This window comes from Pleuronectes platessa, chromosome 6, assembly GCF_947347685.1.
Source record: "Pleuronectes platessa chromosome 6, fPlePla1.1, whole genome shotgun sequence".
Lineage (NCBI taxonomy): Eukaryota > Metazoa > Chordata > Actinopteri > Pleuronectiformes > Pleuronectidae > Pleuronectes > Pleuronectes platessa.
Genome location: NC_070631.1, coordinates 3340824 through 3358043, shown reverse-complemented (window position 1 = coordinate 3358043; position 17220 = coordinate 3340824). Strand labels below are relative to the sequence as shown.

The window sequence follows — 17220 nt, the reverse complement described above, 5'->3', positions numbered from 1 at the left end:
CTGGCCTTCTCTTCTTTTTTTTTTGTTCTCTTCTCTGGCAGAGCAGTTTGAGCTTCAGCATCACAGTTCTGCTGTTCTTCCAGAATGCCATTGGCCCACTCAACAAAGTTGTCTGCTGCCTTCTTCACACTCTGAAAGTCTCTTGCATACTTTCTCAGATTATCCTCTGTTCCAGTCACTAGGTGTTGTGCTGTCACAAAATCTATCCCACTTGTTTGCAAATATTTCGAGAGAGGGGATGTGTTCTCAAAGATCCTGAGATAAATCTCAGCTGTGACAATCGTCTCATACCTTAGCAGAGCATCTTTGTACCCTTGGGCCTTGCTTCGGATAGAAGGTTTTATGGTCATGTCCTTTTCAATTTTCTCCATAGTGATGATGACATCTGTGTAGAGTGCCTGGTTGGGCTTTGCAAAGCCTCCGAAGACTTTCTTCAATGCTTCATCTTTAGCCCACCAGCGTGTTTCACCAATGACACCTAGCCGCCTGCGTCTCTTGTCCTCAGTGGTTTCCTCCCATAGGTGCATGCGCTTATAGGAGTCTCGAATTAACACTGCAATGTCGTTCAGGAGACAGAAAAGGGATTCGCTTGCAACAACAACCCGAGTGGTGTCACTTAGCACAAGATTTAGGATGTGTGAGTAACACCAAATGTGGACTTGGTTGGGAGATACTTCTGTAATCAATGCAGAGAAGCCTCTGTATTTTCCCTGCATATTAGCTGCTCCATCTGTTGCATTGCCAATGCAATGTTTGATGTCTATGTCCATCTTTGCGAGTGTCTCTTTTACAAGGTCCACAAAGTACTGTCCAGTTGATGACTCACAGTCAATGACAGCAATGAGTCTCTCATGGACAACAGTAGTGACATATCGCAGAACTACTGCACATTGGTCTTTGGATGTCAAATCCTGTGTTGTGTCCAGTTGTACAGAGAACATCCCTGCCCTTTTCACTTCAACAGCAATTGTCTGCTGAATCAATGACCTGATGACTTCAATAACTTTATTTACTGTCGTTTTGGACATCATTGTTACCAATGACCCTCTTCCTTTACTTCCCATCTGTTTTTTACTCTTCTCAATACAATCCTTAACGTGCTCTTGTAGGCAGACATCATATTTGCTCAGCAACAAAATTAGTTCAAGAAAGTTGCCATGGTTGCTGGCGATGTTTTCCAATGTATACGCAGCTTCTTGGCTGTGTCCTCTGTAGCTAAGCCCGCATTTACCGATAACTTTTACTACATTTATGACACGTTCCATGACCTGCCTCCTCTTTCTGATCTGCTCTCTTTGAATAGACATTTGTTTGTCACTCAAAAGGCTACAAATGTCTGCCCTGCTGGCTCTGAGAAAAAAGGCTTCTGCACTCTCTCTGTGAGTCTTGCTTCTCTCATGCTCCTGTACCCTCTGATGGGCATGTTTCCAATCATGCATCCCTCCTTTGGCAAATGTACTTTCACTGGCAGAGGGTTTTGCAAATGCTAGACATACTGAACAGAACAAGGAGTGAGTTCCTTCATTGTATGTCAGCCATTTTCTGTTGGTGCCATCTTTGGAATTGAATACATTAGGGATGATTCTTTGAGTGGTTTGTTTTGGGTGGTTCTTAAAAAATAAGTCATAGTCCTTGGGCTGAGGGCGGGCAAAATAATCAAATGAATGTTCTGTTTTCTCCCTTTCATTTTCTCCTGTGCTGGACTCTGAACCTGTCTCTCTCTCTCCCTCTTCCTCAACTTCAACGTCTGGTTGCTCTGCAGAATGAGATTGACAAGTATAGCCTGATTCTAAACTTGTATTAAATATTATGCAGTCATCAATTGTATTCTTCCTGATTACACTCTTGCTGATAGTTTCATTAATAAATCACCTATTAATCTAAAAGCATACTCTGTATGCTCTTAAGTGGTACCTGGGATGTCCTGCTCTGTTTCTGACTGTGTACCAACACTCTCCAGTTCTGCAGGAGCACTTGGGGTACCAGTGCTGCTGCTGGTTCCTTCTCCACCTTTGCAAGGAAAAACCCAAGAGCAGGCCATGTTTTAAGTTTATTGCACTGCTGTTTACATTAAAACAATGTGTATTGCACACACAAACCAGAAAGACAGGTGTCTGTGAACACAGCCTATAAAGTTTATAGTCATACCATATAGAGCCTGTATATATTATTATGATAGTCAAACTATCATTTATGGTGCAGAATTACAATAAAGAAAACTGCCACAAAGCTGCAGCCTAATAGATTAAGAGTAAACAAAAAAGCTAGCTGTATTTAATAATGCTTTATTATTTCACCATGTATAAACTATCCTGTAGTGGCTCAAACATTATGCAACATATTTTTCATTCATGTCTAGGTATTCTGGATTGATTGTCGGGCCGTGTGCCTGTGTCAGTGTGTGTATGTGTTTGTGTGTGGAGGGGGCTGTGTTGTAAACTCTGAAACCACCATAAGAAATAGTAGGATCTCTTCTTTCTTCTAGAAAAAAAGTTTGTTTCTACCCTTTTCCGTTCCTTAGTAATTGGCATTAGCGCGTCTTTCGCTTCGCCATTTAATTCCTATTATCGCATGTCTTCTTCGTGTAATAAAAACTGATAGCTCATCCTCAAAAAGCACTATAGCTGTTCCAAAAGATTATTTTTCTAACGACTAATCTAGCGATTATTTTTTTCGATTAGTCGACTAATCGAACGACTTTCTTTTTTTTTTTTTAACATGACAAAAGTTCTCTTTTCACCAGAGTATAAAATCCGAACCCGACAAAGTCTATTCATATTTCATAATATTGTAATGACCACGGAAGAGGCAGTGAATGAAGTGATTAGACAGCTTAGATACCTAATAAACCGTTGGAACACGCAAGACCGGTCACCATAGCAACGCTGGTAAACAAACCCTCGGAGCTCGGCTTTTGGCCGAGTTTTATACCATATAAAGGAATGAAGACATTTAATGGTCCAAATATTATTAATAAATATTCGTATATATTCGAATATTAATATTAATAAACATATGAACTTTTATCTTTGGTATACTACTGCGACTGCTTGATAAACGAACATTCCAGGTCGGGGAAGGGGGAAAATCAACAGAACTTGCGGTGGTTTGCGGCCATCCTGAACCAGAGCTCCCGGGTGTTTTCTTTTTAAATGCTCGTGCATTGCCGTAGTGCTGCTGTGGTACGCTAATGTAAATTTGCATAGTCTGCAAATAACCACCTTGTTGGGAGCGTTGAGAGTGAAAAAATCCCACACTTTTGAACACCTCAGTCGTGTTTTTTTTGCTGTTGGAGCCTCTGTGCTCCCGCTACTACTGCTTGCCGCCGCCATTGTTATGATTAAACGATTGGCGATGATCGTTTTTGACTGACCTTCCCTTCTGGTGAACATGTCACTTATTTTGCAACATTTTGCTCCGTCTGTGGCGAGGGCTTTACGTTTTCTGTCCCTCTCTCTCTCTGCTCCACCTTTCCTCTTTTTCTGACTCTCCATTTCTCTCGACTACTGGAATGAAGACAGCGGAGCTAATTGGTTGTTGTGTTACGCCGACAGGTCGCCGAGCGGCGTTATTACGTAACTAGATGGATCGATTTGATTGGCCCGGGCGTCAGTCACTCAGTCCGGTGACTGTTCAAGTCAGGCCAGGAGGACCATCAGGCCACCGGGAAACGTCCCGGTGCTCCCGACGGCCAATCCACCACTGGTTGTGCTGCTGCTCTCTGCGTTGTGTAGACCATGCAGCTCTTTGCTCAGGCTTCTTAATTTTCTTAAGAAGCCTGTATGACGCACTGTATGACGAAAGGAGCAGGAAACCATTGCATGACATGAGGTTCACCTCATGCTATGCAATGGCAATGTTACAGTGATATACTGAATTATCATGAATGTGTTGCCTTGTTTGGACATGTGTTTAGATTATTATGAATCTGCTTTAGAGAGTGAGGTTTAAATACTTCCCCTCGAAGTTTGACAGCACCACAAACTGCAGCCTCCTAAATGATCATACATTTGAATCAACACATCACAACCTTCATGAGGGGAGGATTTACTACAGGGCTGTTTATCAGACAGTGTTTGTTGACTTTCATAAACAGTTCATTAGAAATAAAGAGAAGCAGAGAAAAGCCGTCCTCATATAAAGTTTGATAGAGATTCAAATCTGCAGACCGGGACACTTTAGTTTAACAAGAGGTTTTAAAAAGAATGGATGGATTTTTGAAGCCATGTTCACAGTAAATATTCAAGCATTTACCTTCTTTTCCAAACATTTCCAGCAGGCTACACAATCTGTACAATAATTACACGTTGTGCACAAAGTGGTCACACATGCTTCACATAAAATTTGTTATACCAGGCCCTTGGCTCCTTGCGATTTCAACACGTAAGAAAAAACTAATGTCATTTTATAACCAGGTCAAACTCTTTCAGGTTCTCGAGAGACCAGGCCTCCGTTCACTCAATGTTCTAACACTTAAAGTTTCTTTATAGAATTATTCAGGAATATATGTAAAGTTTTATTGAAACTTATGAAGTTTCAACACAAAATGTTGACAATCTATTTTCGATAACGACAGTCAAATGTAAAAGTAATAATGATATATTTTGTTTTCATCATTATAGAAGAACAACTTAACATATCAACTCATATATCTATGTCTCTGTCTGTCTATCTATCCATCCAAACAAATTAACAATTAAATACATTTTTGGACCAATTTTATTCTGAAGGGCTCAGAACTTAAGTCTCCGTGTTTATCTCAAGACATGATGAAGATGAAGGGTTGAAGCGCTTTTATCGTTTCAGCCAAATTTTCATGATTATTCTTTATTATAATATATAATTAAGCAGTAACCGGGTTAAATACTGACAGCTTTGAACAATATTTGATCGTATTGACTTAATTCAATGTCGAACTAGTATTGTTAGCTACCAGCTAGCTAGCTAAGCTAACCTGGTTTTGCTAAAGCTAACAGGAAGCTGCTAAACAAAACGTAAACTTTACGTGAAATGTAGTTTATTTAAAGTGGTTTTACTTGTAGTTTGGTTTCGTTATTAACTCAACGTTATTATTCATATGTGGTGTTCAGGGTCGCAGCAGAGTTTTAATTCGACATGTTTCAACCCACCTTGAAGAACAGTACGTCAGTGTTTGAGAAATGCTTGTTTGAGAGTACATCGAACAACATGGAGGAAGGTAAGACACCTAAATGATATTCAGTAACAATTAATTAATTGTTTAAAAAATAAAACAAAATCCCTTTTCAGTTTAAAGGGGAGTCATTTTGAAAATTTAGTTCAGTCTTTACTGATATAATGTCGCTGACACTCAGAGATGATCTACTATCATGTTGAAGTGGAATGAGTCTGTGAAAACAGGAGGTTCCATCTAAATTTGAATGTGGACATTGCATAGTCAGAGGCTCTATGAACAGGAATCCACTGGAAACTGCATTGGGCCACTTCCCAGATTTGCCGTTTAATTTTCTCAGTTATTCTACAGTAAAAGTGCCCAAAAATTTGTATCAGCATAGTCAGAGACACCATGAACAGGAATCCACTTGAAGTAACTTATAACCTCTCAAGGAATATTTTTTATGAGCTTCCAAATATGGTAACATTATGAATACATTGGGCCACTTCCCAGATTTGCCCTTTAATTTTCTCAGTTATTCTACAGTAAAAGTACCCAAAAATTTGTATCAGCATAGTCAGAGACACCCTGAACAGGAATTCACTCGATATCACTTATAACTTCTCAAGGAATATTTTTAATCAGCATCCAAATATGGTTACATTATGTACACATTTTTTTTTTTTTACAGACTTGCCCTTTTATTTGCACTAAAAATACATGATAATTGACATGAGCAGATACGCCATAAAGATTAAAAAAAAAAAAAAAAAAAAAAAATTAATCGTATTTGTAGTAATTTTAGGCCGTTTCAGCCAACCATGCTGTTTTACCGTATAGCCACAAGTAGACGCGCAAAAAAAACCCCGGTGGCGGCTGGCTTCCCAGATGACTGCTCACTTTACTGCAGTCACACACCTTCATTAACCACGGGCCTGTCCTGACTGTGCAGCCAGCCCCCCCCCCCCCCCACCCCCCCCATACGGGTGAAGCTGTGGAGTTATTACAATTATACTAGATACTCAATATAAAAAGAACCCTGTAGTGAATGGACATTAAAACAACAGGTACTCAAAATGTTACTGTGCTGTCGCTTTTTATTTGATGAATTTAAAAAGAAATACAATAACTTGTTCAAATTCCTAAATCTTTGCACAGGTCTACTTCTTCTGTTTTAAGTTTAAAATATATAAAATAACATTGCTTTAACATGAGAAATGTTGATTCTTAACGTCTGCTTGCTGAAGACTCATTACGAGACACAACCGCACAAGATAAAGAAAAGCATGTTTTCGATCCTTCCCTTTATTTTGATTTAAAATGACAATTTTAATAAACACTTTCATAGAAAAGTCTCCAGTTTCATATATAGACAAGGAAAGCAGAGTTATATTTCAGTTATATATCTACAGGTTCAGCTTCTCGGTCCACTGCAATCGTACTAACATCTCTGCTACTCTCCACTCGTCCACACAGCCATGTCATCTTCAAGAGCCTCCATTTGAAGTGGCCGGTGGTGAGATAGTACAGCACGGGGTCCAGGCACGTGTTGAGGGTGACGAGGGCCATGGTGACCCGCCTGGCTTCAAAGATGCGGTTGGCGGTGGTGCAGCTCTTGATGACACCCGTGCGTTGCAGGATGTGCAGCAGATACACCAGGTGGTTGGGCAGGAAGCAGAGCAGCGTGATGGCCAGGATGGTGTAAATGACCCTCAAGGCTCTTTGGGCTGTGTTAGTCCTGATCATGGAGATGCGCTTCACAGCCAGCGGGTAACACACCAGGATGATCACGGTGGGCACCAGGGAGAATAAGATCAGGCCCAGGAGGTTGTACATCCCCGCACGTGTGTCCCACTCGTGCTTGGATAAGTTCTCGAAACAACTGCGGCCTCCAGATTGGTTGATGTTGGTTTCCAGAGGCCCCAAGACGACGAAGACCAGCATCGCCACTCCAGCAACGCACCAGAGCGCCACACTCACGGCCAGAGAGCGCCAGGGCCTCCGCTGCCTCTGGTAGGCGTGAGGATGCACCGTGGCCATGTAGCGGTCCACACAGATACAAGCCATTAAACAGAGGCTCATGTAGTTGTTGCAGTAGAACAGGACCCCAGTGATGCGGCAGGCGACGTCCCCAAACACCCAGTTGTCTCTGTGGAGGTGGTAGTGGATCCTGAAGGGCAGAGTGCAGAGGATGAGGATGTCCGCCAGGGCCAGGTTGCTGATGAACACGCTGAAGGCTGTGCGAGGGGTGATCTTGAAGGTGAAGACGAAGAGAGCAGCCAGATTTCCAGGTAGACCCACGACTAACGCCAGGATGTAGACCACTGGGAGGAAGGAGTACTGATATTCTGCTGAGGTGAGGCTGCAGCTGGTGTCCGTCAAGTTCATGATGAACGATTGCTGGAGGGCTTGTTTTGTTTGTATGTGTCTGTGAATGAAGTCAAATGAACGTGTGGGTTGGATTTAATTCACACTGCTGCCTCACACACCGTCCTCTATCTGTAGCAACACAAACATGTTTCCATTGAGAGTTTTCCACTTTTAGTTTCTCACAACATTGGAAACGACTGTTTTACTCATCGGATCAGTCATTGTGTCGACATTCCTTAACGTCTAGTCCTTGTTACTACTGCATTTCTCAAGAAACTTTACACATTCATCTGTTTTGTTCAGATATAAACTATGATGGACATTTTTAATACTGCACACAACACATGGTCCTGTATTTGTTGAAGAGAATATCCAAAAAGACTGAAGTGAAGTAACCGGAAGAAAATACAGAAAACAGATAAAGGCAACACTTCCTCTAACGGTGTTTGTGAGACAATACATTTTTTATCTTACTGCTTTTATATTTTATATTATATTGATCTTAAACCTCTGTGACTCTCCCCTACATTGCAGGAGCTACTTTTAAGAAGATAAACGTGTTGTGAAAACTAAAGCCAGACTAAATAGAGCAATAAACAAAGGATTTTGACACTAAACAAAGTCACTTACCTAGTTGTTGAGAGTCTGATCCTCAAATGTAGAAAGCAACACTTGAGATTGTTGTGCTGCTGCTCTCTGCGTTGTGTAGACCATGCAGCTCTTTGCTCAGGCTTCTTAATTTTCTTAAGAAGCCTGTATGACGCACTGTATGACGAAAGGAGCAGGAAACCATTGCATGAAATGAGGTTCACCTCATGCTATGCAATGGCAATGTTACAGTGATATACTGAATTATCATGAATGTGTTGCCTTGTTTGGACATGTGTTTAGATTATTATGAATCTGCTTTAGAGAGCTAGGTTTAAATACTTCCCCTCGAAGTTTGACAGCACCACAAACTGCAGCCTCCTAAATGATCATACATTTGAATCAACACAACATCACAACCTTCATGAGGGGAGGATTTACTACAGGACTGTTTATCAGACAGTGTTTGTTGACTTTCATAAACAGTTCATTAGAAATAAAGAGAAAGCAGAGAATAGCCGTCCTCATATAAAGTTTGATCGAGATTAAAAGCTGCAGACCGGGACACTTTAGTTTAACAAGAGGTTTTAACAAGAATGGATGGATTTTTGAGGCCATGTTCAAGCATATTTCCCAACATTTCCAGCAGGCTACACAATCTGTACAATAATTACACGATCTGTACAAAGTTGTCACACATGCTTCACATTATATTTTTTATACCAGGCCCTTGGTTCCTTGTGATTTCCTCACGTAAGAAAAAACTAATTTTTTGTCGTTTTATAACCAGGTCAACCTGTTTCAGGTTCTCTAGAGACCAGGCCCCTGTTCACGACATGTTCTTTACACTTAAAGTTTCAATGCAGAGTTATTCAGGAATATATGTATAGTTTTATTAAACTTATGAAGTTTCAACACTAAATTTTGATAATCTTGTTTCGATAACAACGACAGTCATATGTAATAGTAATAATGATATATTTTGTTATCATCATTATAGAAGAACAACTTAAGATAACATATCTATCTGTCTGTCTATCTATCTATCCATCTATCCAAACAAATTAACAAATAAAAAAAAAATTGGAAAATTTTTATTCCGAAGGGCTCAGACCGGAAGTATCATGAAGAAGATGAAGGGTTGAAGCGCTTTTATCGTTCCAGGCTCATTTAGTTGATTATTCCTTTTCCTATAATATATAATTAAACACTAACCAGGTTAAATACTAAGAGCTTTTAACACTATTTGATCGTATTGACTTAATTCAATGTCGAACTAGTCTTGTTAGCTACCGGCTAAGCTAACCAGGTGTTGCTAAAGCTAACAGGAAGCTGCTAAACAAAACGTAAACTTTATTCATGAAATGTAGTTTATTTTAAGTGGTTTTAACTGTAGTTTGGTTTCGTCATTAACTCAAGGTTATTATCCACATGTGGTGTTCAGGGTCACAGCATCAGGGAGACTCCCCCTCGTTATTGACCAATCAAGTTATACCTACTGTTATAAATATTACACCCGCCGTCTGTTCGGCGCAACTCTTGACAACCCCGTGCTGCTAGAGGGCCGGGGCTGTGCGTTGGGGTCCCATTGCTGTGCCGTACCTTTTCATACCTTTTCATTGCTCCTAAATAAATACTTGTTGAACCAAACCGAGACAGGCTCTTCTCATATTTGGGGTAAAAGAACACGACATCAGTCATAGCAGTAACGTTATATTTAGTAAAAGAGTAAATCCTCCGGTACTTCACGTTTTCAATCACCAGGTCTTATCCTGCAGTCACAGTACTGGAACGGAAGGAAATAAAAAAGTTTTCTACATATGTTAAAGTTATTTCTACGGTGGCCCTGAGAGCTCAACGAACAGCAACTTAAGAAAACACATGCAAGTTGACAAAACACAAGCAAAGTAAGAAAACATCTCCATCAATTTCACAACACAACACATTACAGAAACGCGCTGCAAATAGACGAACGCGCAGCAAATAGACGAACGCGCAGCAAATAGAGGCGACAACACAACGGAAGTGTTTCCAGAGGACAGCTAAAAGGGATGGACACAGGAGACACTAAAACGTCCAATACACCATACAATTTCGGTTCCGCACAGGGGTCGGCGACCCGCGGCTCTGGAGCCGAACGCGGCTCTTCAGCCCCTCTGCAGTGGCTGTACAGTACAGTGTTGTGCATATGTTTCGCAATCGCTGAACTTGACGAATCAGTTTTCATATTATTAACGTGAACGTAACGATGAACGTGATTGAACGTCACGTTCGTTTTTTAAATCATCATCGTATCAGGCCATCATGAAATACCAGGAGCGGGCGAGTGTGTGTGTGTGTGTGTGTGCGTGTGGCCAGCGCACCGGCGCTCCGACCCCGCCCACTCGCTCGGAGAGAGCCACAGTGAGCTCTGAGCTCTGAAGATGGTCCTATCTAGAGACATGCCGTCTTCTCCTGTTAAACTGAATAAGCAGCGCTAACAAGCAAGCCCCTGTTATTGAGGAAATGTATTGTCCATAGTGAGCAGGGTGTTACGGTTTGAAGGGAGGAGATGGACCCAGGATGCAGAGGTTACAAACAAAAGGTATTTAATATAATAAAAAGGGTTTAAACAAGACAAAAACAAAACAAGAGCACTAACAAAAGTAACACTGGCGACAAGGCGCACTGAGAACAAGGAACGAGGAAGCAGGAGAAGCTGGACGAAACAGCAGGAGCAAACAAACCATTTCTCACGACGTGGGGAGAAAACAACTAGTACAAACCGACAGAGGCTTGGGGAACACAGAGGCTTAAGAAGACACAGAGGGAAGGCAGGAACAATTAACCCCAGGTGAAACACATGAGGACTGGGAAGACAATCACCGAAAGGAAGTGAAGATGGAAACCACACACAAGGGACAGATACTACAAAATAAAACAGGAAACAGAAAATACACAGAAGAGACTGAAATTAACAAACTAAAATGACAAGACACCACAGTACCCCCCCCTCAAGGACCGGATTCCAGACGGTCCATAACCGCGACGGGTGGGAGGAGGGGGGAACCGGAGGAGGGAATCCGGGAGGTGCCCAGGGTCTCAGGCCGACGGCTCCGTGGCCGCTCAGGAACCTGGCACAATGTCTCAGGGGGACGGCCCAGAGGCCGGACAGGGACGAAGCATGGGAGCTCCTCAGGAGGGCGGCGCCTTGGCCGCTCCGGGACAGAGTTCTGAGGCTCGGGGGGGCGGCGCCGTGGCCGCTCAAAGTCAGAGTTCTGAGGCTCGGAAGGGGGGTCAGGAGCCCAACACGGGAGCTCTTCGAGCAAGTGGCCCGAAGACCAGTCAGGGGCAGAGGGCAAGAGCTCCGACCTCAACCCCGGACGTGGGGCAAGAACTGGAGCTGGCACCGCGAGGATCTCCGACGCCGAAACACAGGGGTCGTCAGCCGAGAGCCTCCGGCGCGGAGCAGGCACGGGAGCAGGGACCGGAGCTGGGTGCAGAGCTGGCACCGCGAGGATCTCCGACGCCGAAACACAGAGGACGTCAGCCGAGAGCCTCCGGCGCGGAGCAGGCACAGGAGCTGGGTGCGGAGCTGGGTGCGGAGCTGGCACCGCGAGGATCTCCGACGCCGAAACGCAGAGGACGTCAGCCGAGAGCCTCCGGCGCGGAGCAGGCACAGGAGCTGGGTGCGGAGCTGGCACCGCGAGGATCTCCGACGCCGAAACGCAGAGGACGTCAGCCGAGAGCCTCCGGCGCGGAGCAGGCACAGGAGCTGGGTGCGGAGCTGGCACCGCGAGGATCTCCGACGCCGAAACACGGAGGACGTCAGCCGAGAGCCTCCGGCGCGGAGCAGGCACGGGAGCTGGGTGCGGAGCTGGCACCGCGAGGATCTCCGACGCCGAAACACGGAGGACGTCAGCCAAGAGCCTCCGGCGCGGAGCAGCGACTGGAGCAGGTGCTGGAGCAGACGCCGCTGAGAGGACCACTGACGTCGGTGAACGAGAGACATCAGCTGGGAGCCTCCGGCGTGGAGCTGGGGACTGCGACCCAGTCGGGACTGTAGGTGGCTGGTCCCTGCTTCGGCTGTGGATCCCCCCTCTCTCACGTCCGCAATCAGCCAGAGGAAACCCCTTGAGGTTGGGGGGTCCCCAAAAAACCCCGTCGCTTCCAGCGTAGAGGACTACGGCTGGGGGATGGTGCCTGCGAGCTGGCTTTACGGGTGCGAGGTTAGTCCTCTCACCTCTGCCACCAACTGCAGACCTCTGCTGAAGGCTGCGGGGTCCACCAAAAGCCAGGCGGGTTCCGTAATACGGGTTACTGCTCCGACCTCCGCCACCAACTGCAGACCTCTGTTGAAGGCTGCGGGGTCCACCAAAAGCCAGGCGGGTTCCCTCAAAAGGGTTTGAGAAAAGAAAACTAAAAAAACTAACCTCTGCTGAGTCCATAGTTTGGTCGGTTTGTTCTGTTACGGTTTGAAGGGAGGAGATGGACCCAGGATGCAGAGGTTACAAACAAAAGGTATTTAATATAATAAAAAGGGTTTAAACAAGACAAAAACAAAACAAGAGCACTAACAAAAGTAACACTGGCGACAAGGCGCACTGAGAACAAGGAACGAGGAAGCAGGAGAAGCTGGACGAAACAGCAGGAGCAAACAAACCATTTCTCACGACGTGGGGAGAAAACAACTAGTACAAACCGACAGAGGCTTGGGGAACACAGAGGCTTAAGAAGACACAGAGGGAAGGCAGGAACAATTAACCCCAGGTGAAACACATGAGGACTGGGAAGACAATCACCGAAAGGAAGTGAAGATGGAAACCACACACAAGGGACAGATACTACAAAATAAAACAGGAAACAGAAAATACACAGAAGAGACTGAAATTAACAAACTAAAATGACAAGACACCACACAGGGGTTTGAAACCTTTACTATCAGAAGAGACATTTTGCCCCCTCTTCTGAGCGAGTGGGCGGGGTCAGTGCCCCGAGACCCGAGACCGGTCAGCCCGCTACACACACACGCACACACTCACAAACACACACGCACACACACACACGCACACACGACACACAAACGCCCGCTCCTGGTATTTCATGAGGGCCTGATACGATGATGATTAAAAAAAGTAACGTCACGTTCATCGTTACGTTCACGTTAATAATATGAAAAGTGATTCATTAAGTTCAGCGATCGCGAAACATATGCACAACACTGTACTGTACAGCCACTGCAGAGGGACTGAAGAGCCGCGTTCGGCTCCAGAGCCGCGGGTTGCCGAACCCTGTGCTGAACCGAAATTGTATGGTGTATTGGACGTTTTAGTGTCTCCTGTGTCCATCCCAAACACTTCCGTTGTGTTGTCGCCTCTATTTGCTGCGCGTTCGTCTATTTGCAGCGCGTGTGTCTATTTGCAGCGCGTTTCTGTAATGTGTTGTGTTGTGAAATTGATGAAGATGTTTTCTTACTTTGCTTGTGTTTTGTCAACTTGCATGTGTTTTGTCAACTTGCAAGTGTTTTCTTAAGTTGCTGTTCGTTGAGCTCTCAGGGCCACCGTATGTTTCATTATAAAACAGTGGTAGTACTGTTTATTTATGGGCTGCCTCACACCTTCATTAACCACGGGCTCTGAAGGTGAAGGTGACTGGACTTGTCCTGACTGTGCAACCCCCCCCCCATACAGGTGAAGCTTTGGAGTTATCATCCTTATACTAGATACTTAATATGAATAAAACCCTGTGGTGAATGGACATTAAAACGTCATTTTATTTAATGAACTTAAAAAGATACACAATAACTAATATTTGCACAGGTCTATTTCTTCTGTTTTAAGTTTATAAAATATAAAATAAAATAGCTTTAACATGAAAAATGTTGATTCTTAACGTCTGCTTCCTGTAGACTCATTACAAGACACAACCTCACAAGATAAAGAAAATCAGAAGCCTGTTCTCATTCTGTCCCTTTATATTGATGTAAAATGACAATTTTAATAAACACTTTCATATACAAATCTCCAGTTCCATTTATACACAAGGAAGCAGAGTTACATTTAAGTTATAAATCTACAGGTTCAGTTCTCTCGCTGCTCTCCTCTCGTCCACACAGCCATGTCATCTTCAAGAGCCTCCATTTGAAGTGGCTGGTGGTGACATAGTACAGCACGGGGTCCAGGCACGTGTTGAGGGTGACGAGGGCCATGGTGACCCGCCTGGCTTCAAAGATGCGGTTGGCCGAGGAGCAGCTCTTGATGACATCCATGCGTTGCAGGAGGTACAGCAGATTTGCCACGTGGTTGGGCAGGAAGCAGAGCAGCGTGATGGCCAGGATGGTGTAAATAACCCTCAAGGCTCTTTGGGCTGTGTTAGTCCTGATCATGGAGATGCGCCTCACAACCAGCGGGTAACACACCAGGATGACCAAGTCGGGCAGCAGGGAGAATAAGATCAGGCCCAGCAGGTTGTACACCTTCAGACGCGTGTCCCACTCATGCTTGGATAAGTTCTCGAAACAGCTGTGTCTTTCAAATTGATTGACGTTGGTTTTCAGAGGCCCCAAGAGGACGAAGACCAGCATCAACACTCCAGCGATGCACCAGAGCGCCACGCACACGGCCAGAGAGCACCAGGGCCTCCGCTGCCTCTGGTAGGTGTGAGGATGCACCGTGGCCATGTAGCGGTCCACACAGATACAAGCCATTAAACAGATGCTCATGTAGTTGTTTGAGACGAACAGGACCCCAGTGATGCGGCAGGCGACGTCCCCAAACACCCAGTCGTCTCTGTTGAGGTGGTAGTGGATCCTGAAGGGCAGAGTGCAGAGGATGACAATGTCCGCCAGGGCCAGGTTGCTGATGAACACGCTGAAGGCTGTGCGAGGGGTGATCTTGAAGGTGAAGACGAAGAGAGCAGCCAGATTTCCAGGTAGACCCACGACTAACGCCAGGATGTAGACCACTGGGAAGAGGGAGTACTGATACTCCACTGAGGGGGGGCTGCAGCTGTCGTCCGTCTCGTTCATGATGAACGATTGCATCACACACCGTCCTCTGTAACTGTAGCAACACAAACATGTTTCCATTCAGTTTTTCCAATTTTAGTTTCTCACAACATTGGAAACCAATCTGTTACTCATCGGATCAGTCACATGTCGACATTCCTTGATGTATTATCCTTGCTTCTAATGCATTTCTCAAGAAACTTTACATATTCATCTGTTTTGTTTCTTGATAAACTGTCACGGATTCACCCTCTTATTACTATTGTTATTTCTCTTATTATAGTTTTGCATATACTAATCCATTTGTCATTTCAAGTCATGTCTCAAGTCCCGACCACGGGTTAGGGGTTTCCAGTATCTGGTGGACGGGGAGGGATATGGACTAGAGGAGTGCTCCTGGGAGCCCGCTCGCAACATCTTTGACCTTACTCTCATCAAAGAGTTCCATAGGTCCCATCCTGACCAGCCTGGTGGGAAGTCAGAAGCCGTCTCTAGGTGGAGGGGTTCTGTCACGGATTCACCCTCTTATTAATATTGTATTTCTCTTATCATAGTTTTGCATATATTAATCCATTTGTCATTTCATAACTCAGCCACTCCCCTCTGCTCTGCACTTCCTCATGTCACAGATCCCTCTACGGGCTCCATCCACAGACGCACCTGCCTTCCATCAACTCATTAGTCTCCCCAGTTTATCTTCCTGCCTGTTTCCTTTGTTCCCTTCCAGAACGTTTAGTGTGTTTGTACCTAGCCTTCCAGTGTTTTCCCTCCTGCCTTATCTTCTGCCTGATCTCCACCGTGACCTGCCTGCTATTTCCCTGGACTTCCGTTTTGCCTGGTCCTTGTCGGATTTGTTTGTAACCGGACTTACTGCCTGGCTCTTGACCCCTGCTACATTTAATAAACCCTGAACTTTGCTCATTCCAACTCTGCTTCAGTGTCGTTGCTTTTGGGTTCACGCCTGCCATTCTGCCGGCCCTGAAATAAACTATGATGGACATTTTTTATACTGCGCAAAACACATTGTCTTGTATTTGTTACAGAGATTATCCAAAAAGTCTGAAGTTAAATAACCCGAAGAAAATACTGAACACAAATAAATGCAGCACTTACTCTAACAGTGTTGGTGAGACTAGATGTTTTATCTTACTGCTTTTATATTAGATGTTAAACCTCTGTGACTCTCCCCTTCATTGCAGGAGCTGCTTCTAAAAAGGTAAACGTGTTGTGAAAACTAAACCCAGACTAAATTGAGCAATAAACAAAGAATTTTGACACTAAACAAAGTCACTTACCTAGTTGTTGATAGTCTGATCTCCAAATGTAGAAAGCAACACCTGAGATTGTTGTGCTGCTGCTCTCTGCGTTGTGTAGACCATGCAGCTCTTTGCTCAGGCTTCTTAATTTTCTGTCAGCTCACCGTGTGACGAAAGGAGCAGGAAACCACCAGGTTCACCTCATATCATGCAATGGGAGTGTTAAAAAATAGACTGAATGAACATGAATTTGTTGCCTTGTTTGGACATGTGTTTATATTATAATGAGTCTGCTTTAGAGAGTGAGGTTTAAATAACGAAAACTTCCCCTTGAAGTTTGACAGCACCACAAACTGCAGCCTCCTGAAGGATCTTACATTTGAATCAACACAACATCACAACCTTCACGAGAGGAGGATTTACTACAGGGCTGTTTATCAGACAGTGTTTGTTGACTTTCATAAACAGTTTATTAGAAATAAAGAGAAAGCAGATAAAGATAATCACTGGCTCTCAGTTCATTACAGTGCTTATTTTTTCCTCTGTTCAACATGTAATGAGATTGTAAAACAACACAACACATTTCGTTGCTCTGTCCTGAACCTCAGACGGCCAACACACAAAAGACGGTGATTATCTGCAGCGGGTGAAGGAAACTTTCTGTAAAGGTTTTGGGAGACATGTGAACAAACAGTTGCAGTTAAAGCTGAACTGCTCGTGCTTGTCCTGCTGCTCCTGCAGACCAAAGTGAGGATGCAGAACAAGGATGTGGCTGATGAAGAGGAGGTGAGCGATGTGGTTATCTGTGAGGAACCTGTCGCAGCGACCGCAGGCAGCAGCTGCTGGTATGCACACAGTGTGACTCAGGGTGTGATACACACGACCAA

The 17220-nt window shown here is 44.3% G+C and overlaps 2 protein-coding genes across 2 annotated transcripts; both read right to left on the bottom strand.

Annotated features, from left to right (window-relative positions):
* Positions 1–6132: 6132 nt before the first annotated feature.
* Positions 6133–8109, bottom strand: LOC128443087 (lysophosphatidic acid receptor 6-like). The gene has a single exon (XM_053425824.1). The coding sequence runs from the start codon at positions 7520–7522 to the stop codon at positions 6533–6535; it is 990 nt and encodes a 329-aa protein (XP_053281799.1). The 5' UTR covers positions 7523–8109; the 3' UTR covers positions 6133–6532.
* Positions 8110–13964: 5855 nt separating this feature from the next.
* LOC128443088 (lysophosphatidic acid receptor 6) lies at positions 13965–16447 on the bottom strand. Its single transcript, XM_053425825.1, has 2 exons — positions 16373–16447; positions 13965–15132 (listed from the first exon to the last, which is right to left on the bottom strand). Exon 2 carries the CDS (start codon positions 15111–15113, stop codon positions 14136–14138), a length of 978 nt encoding a protein of 325 aa, XP_053281800.1. The 5' UTR covers positions 15114–15132; positions 16373–16447; the 3' UTR covers positions 13965–14135.
* Between the last annotated feature and the right edge of the window lie 773 nt (positions 16448–17220).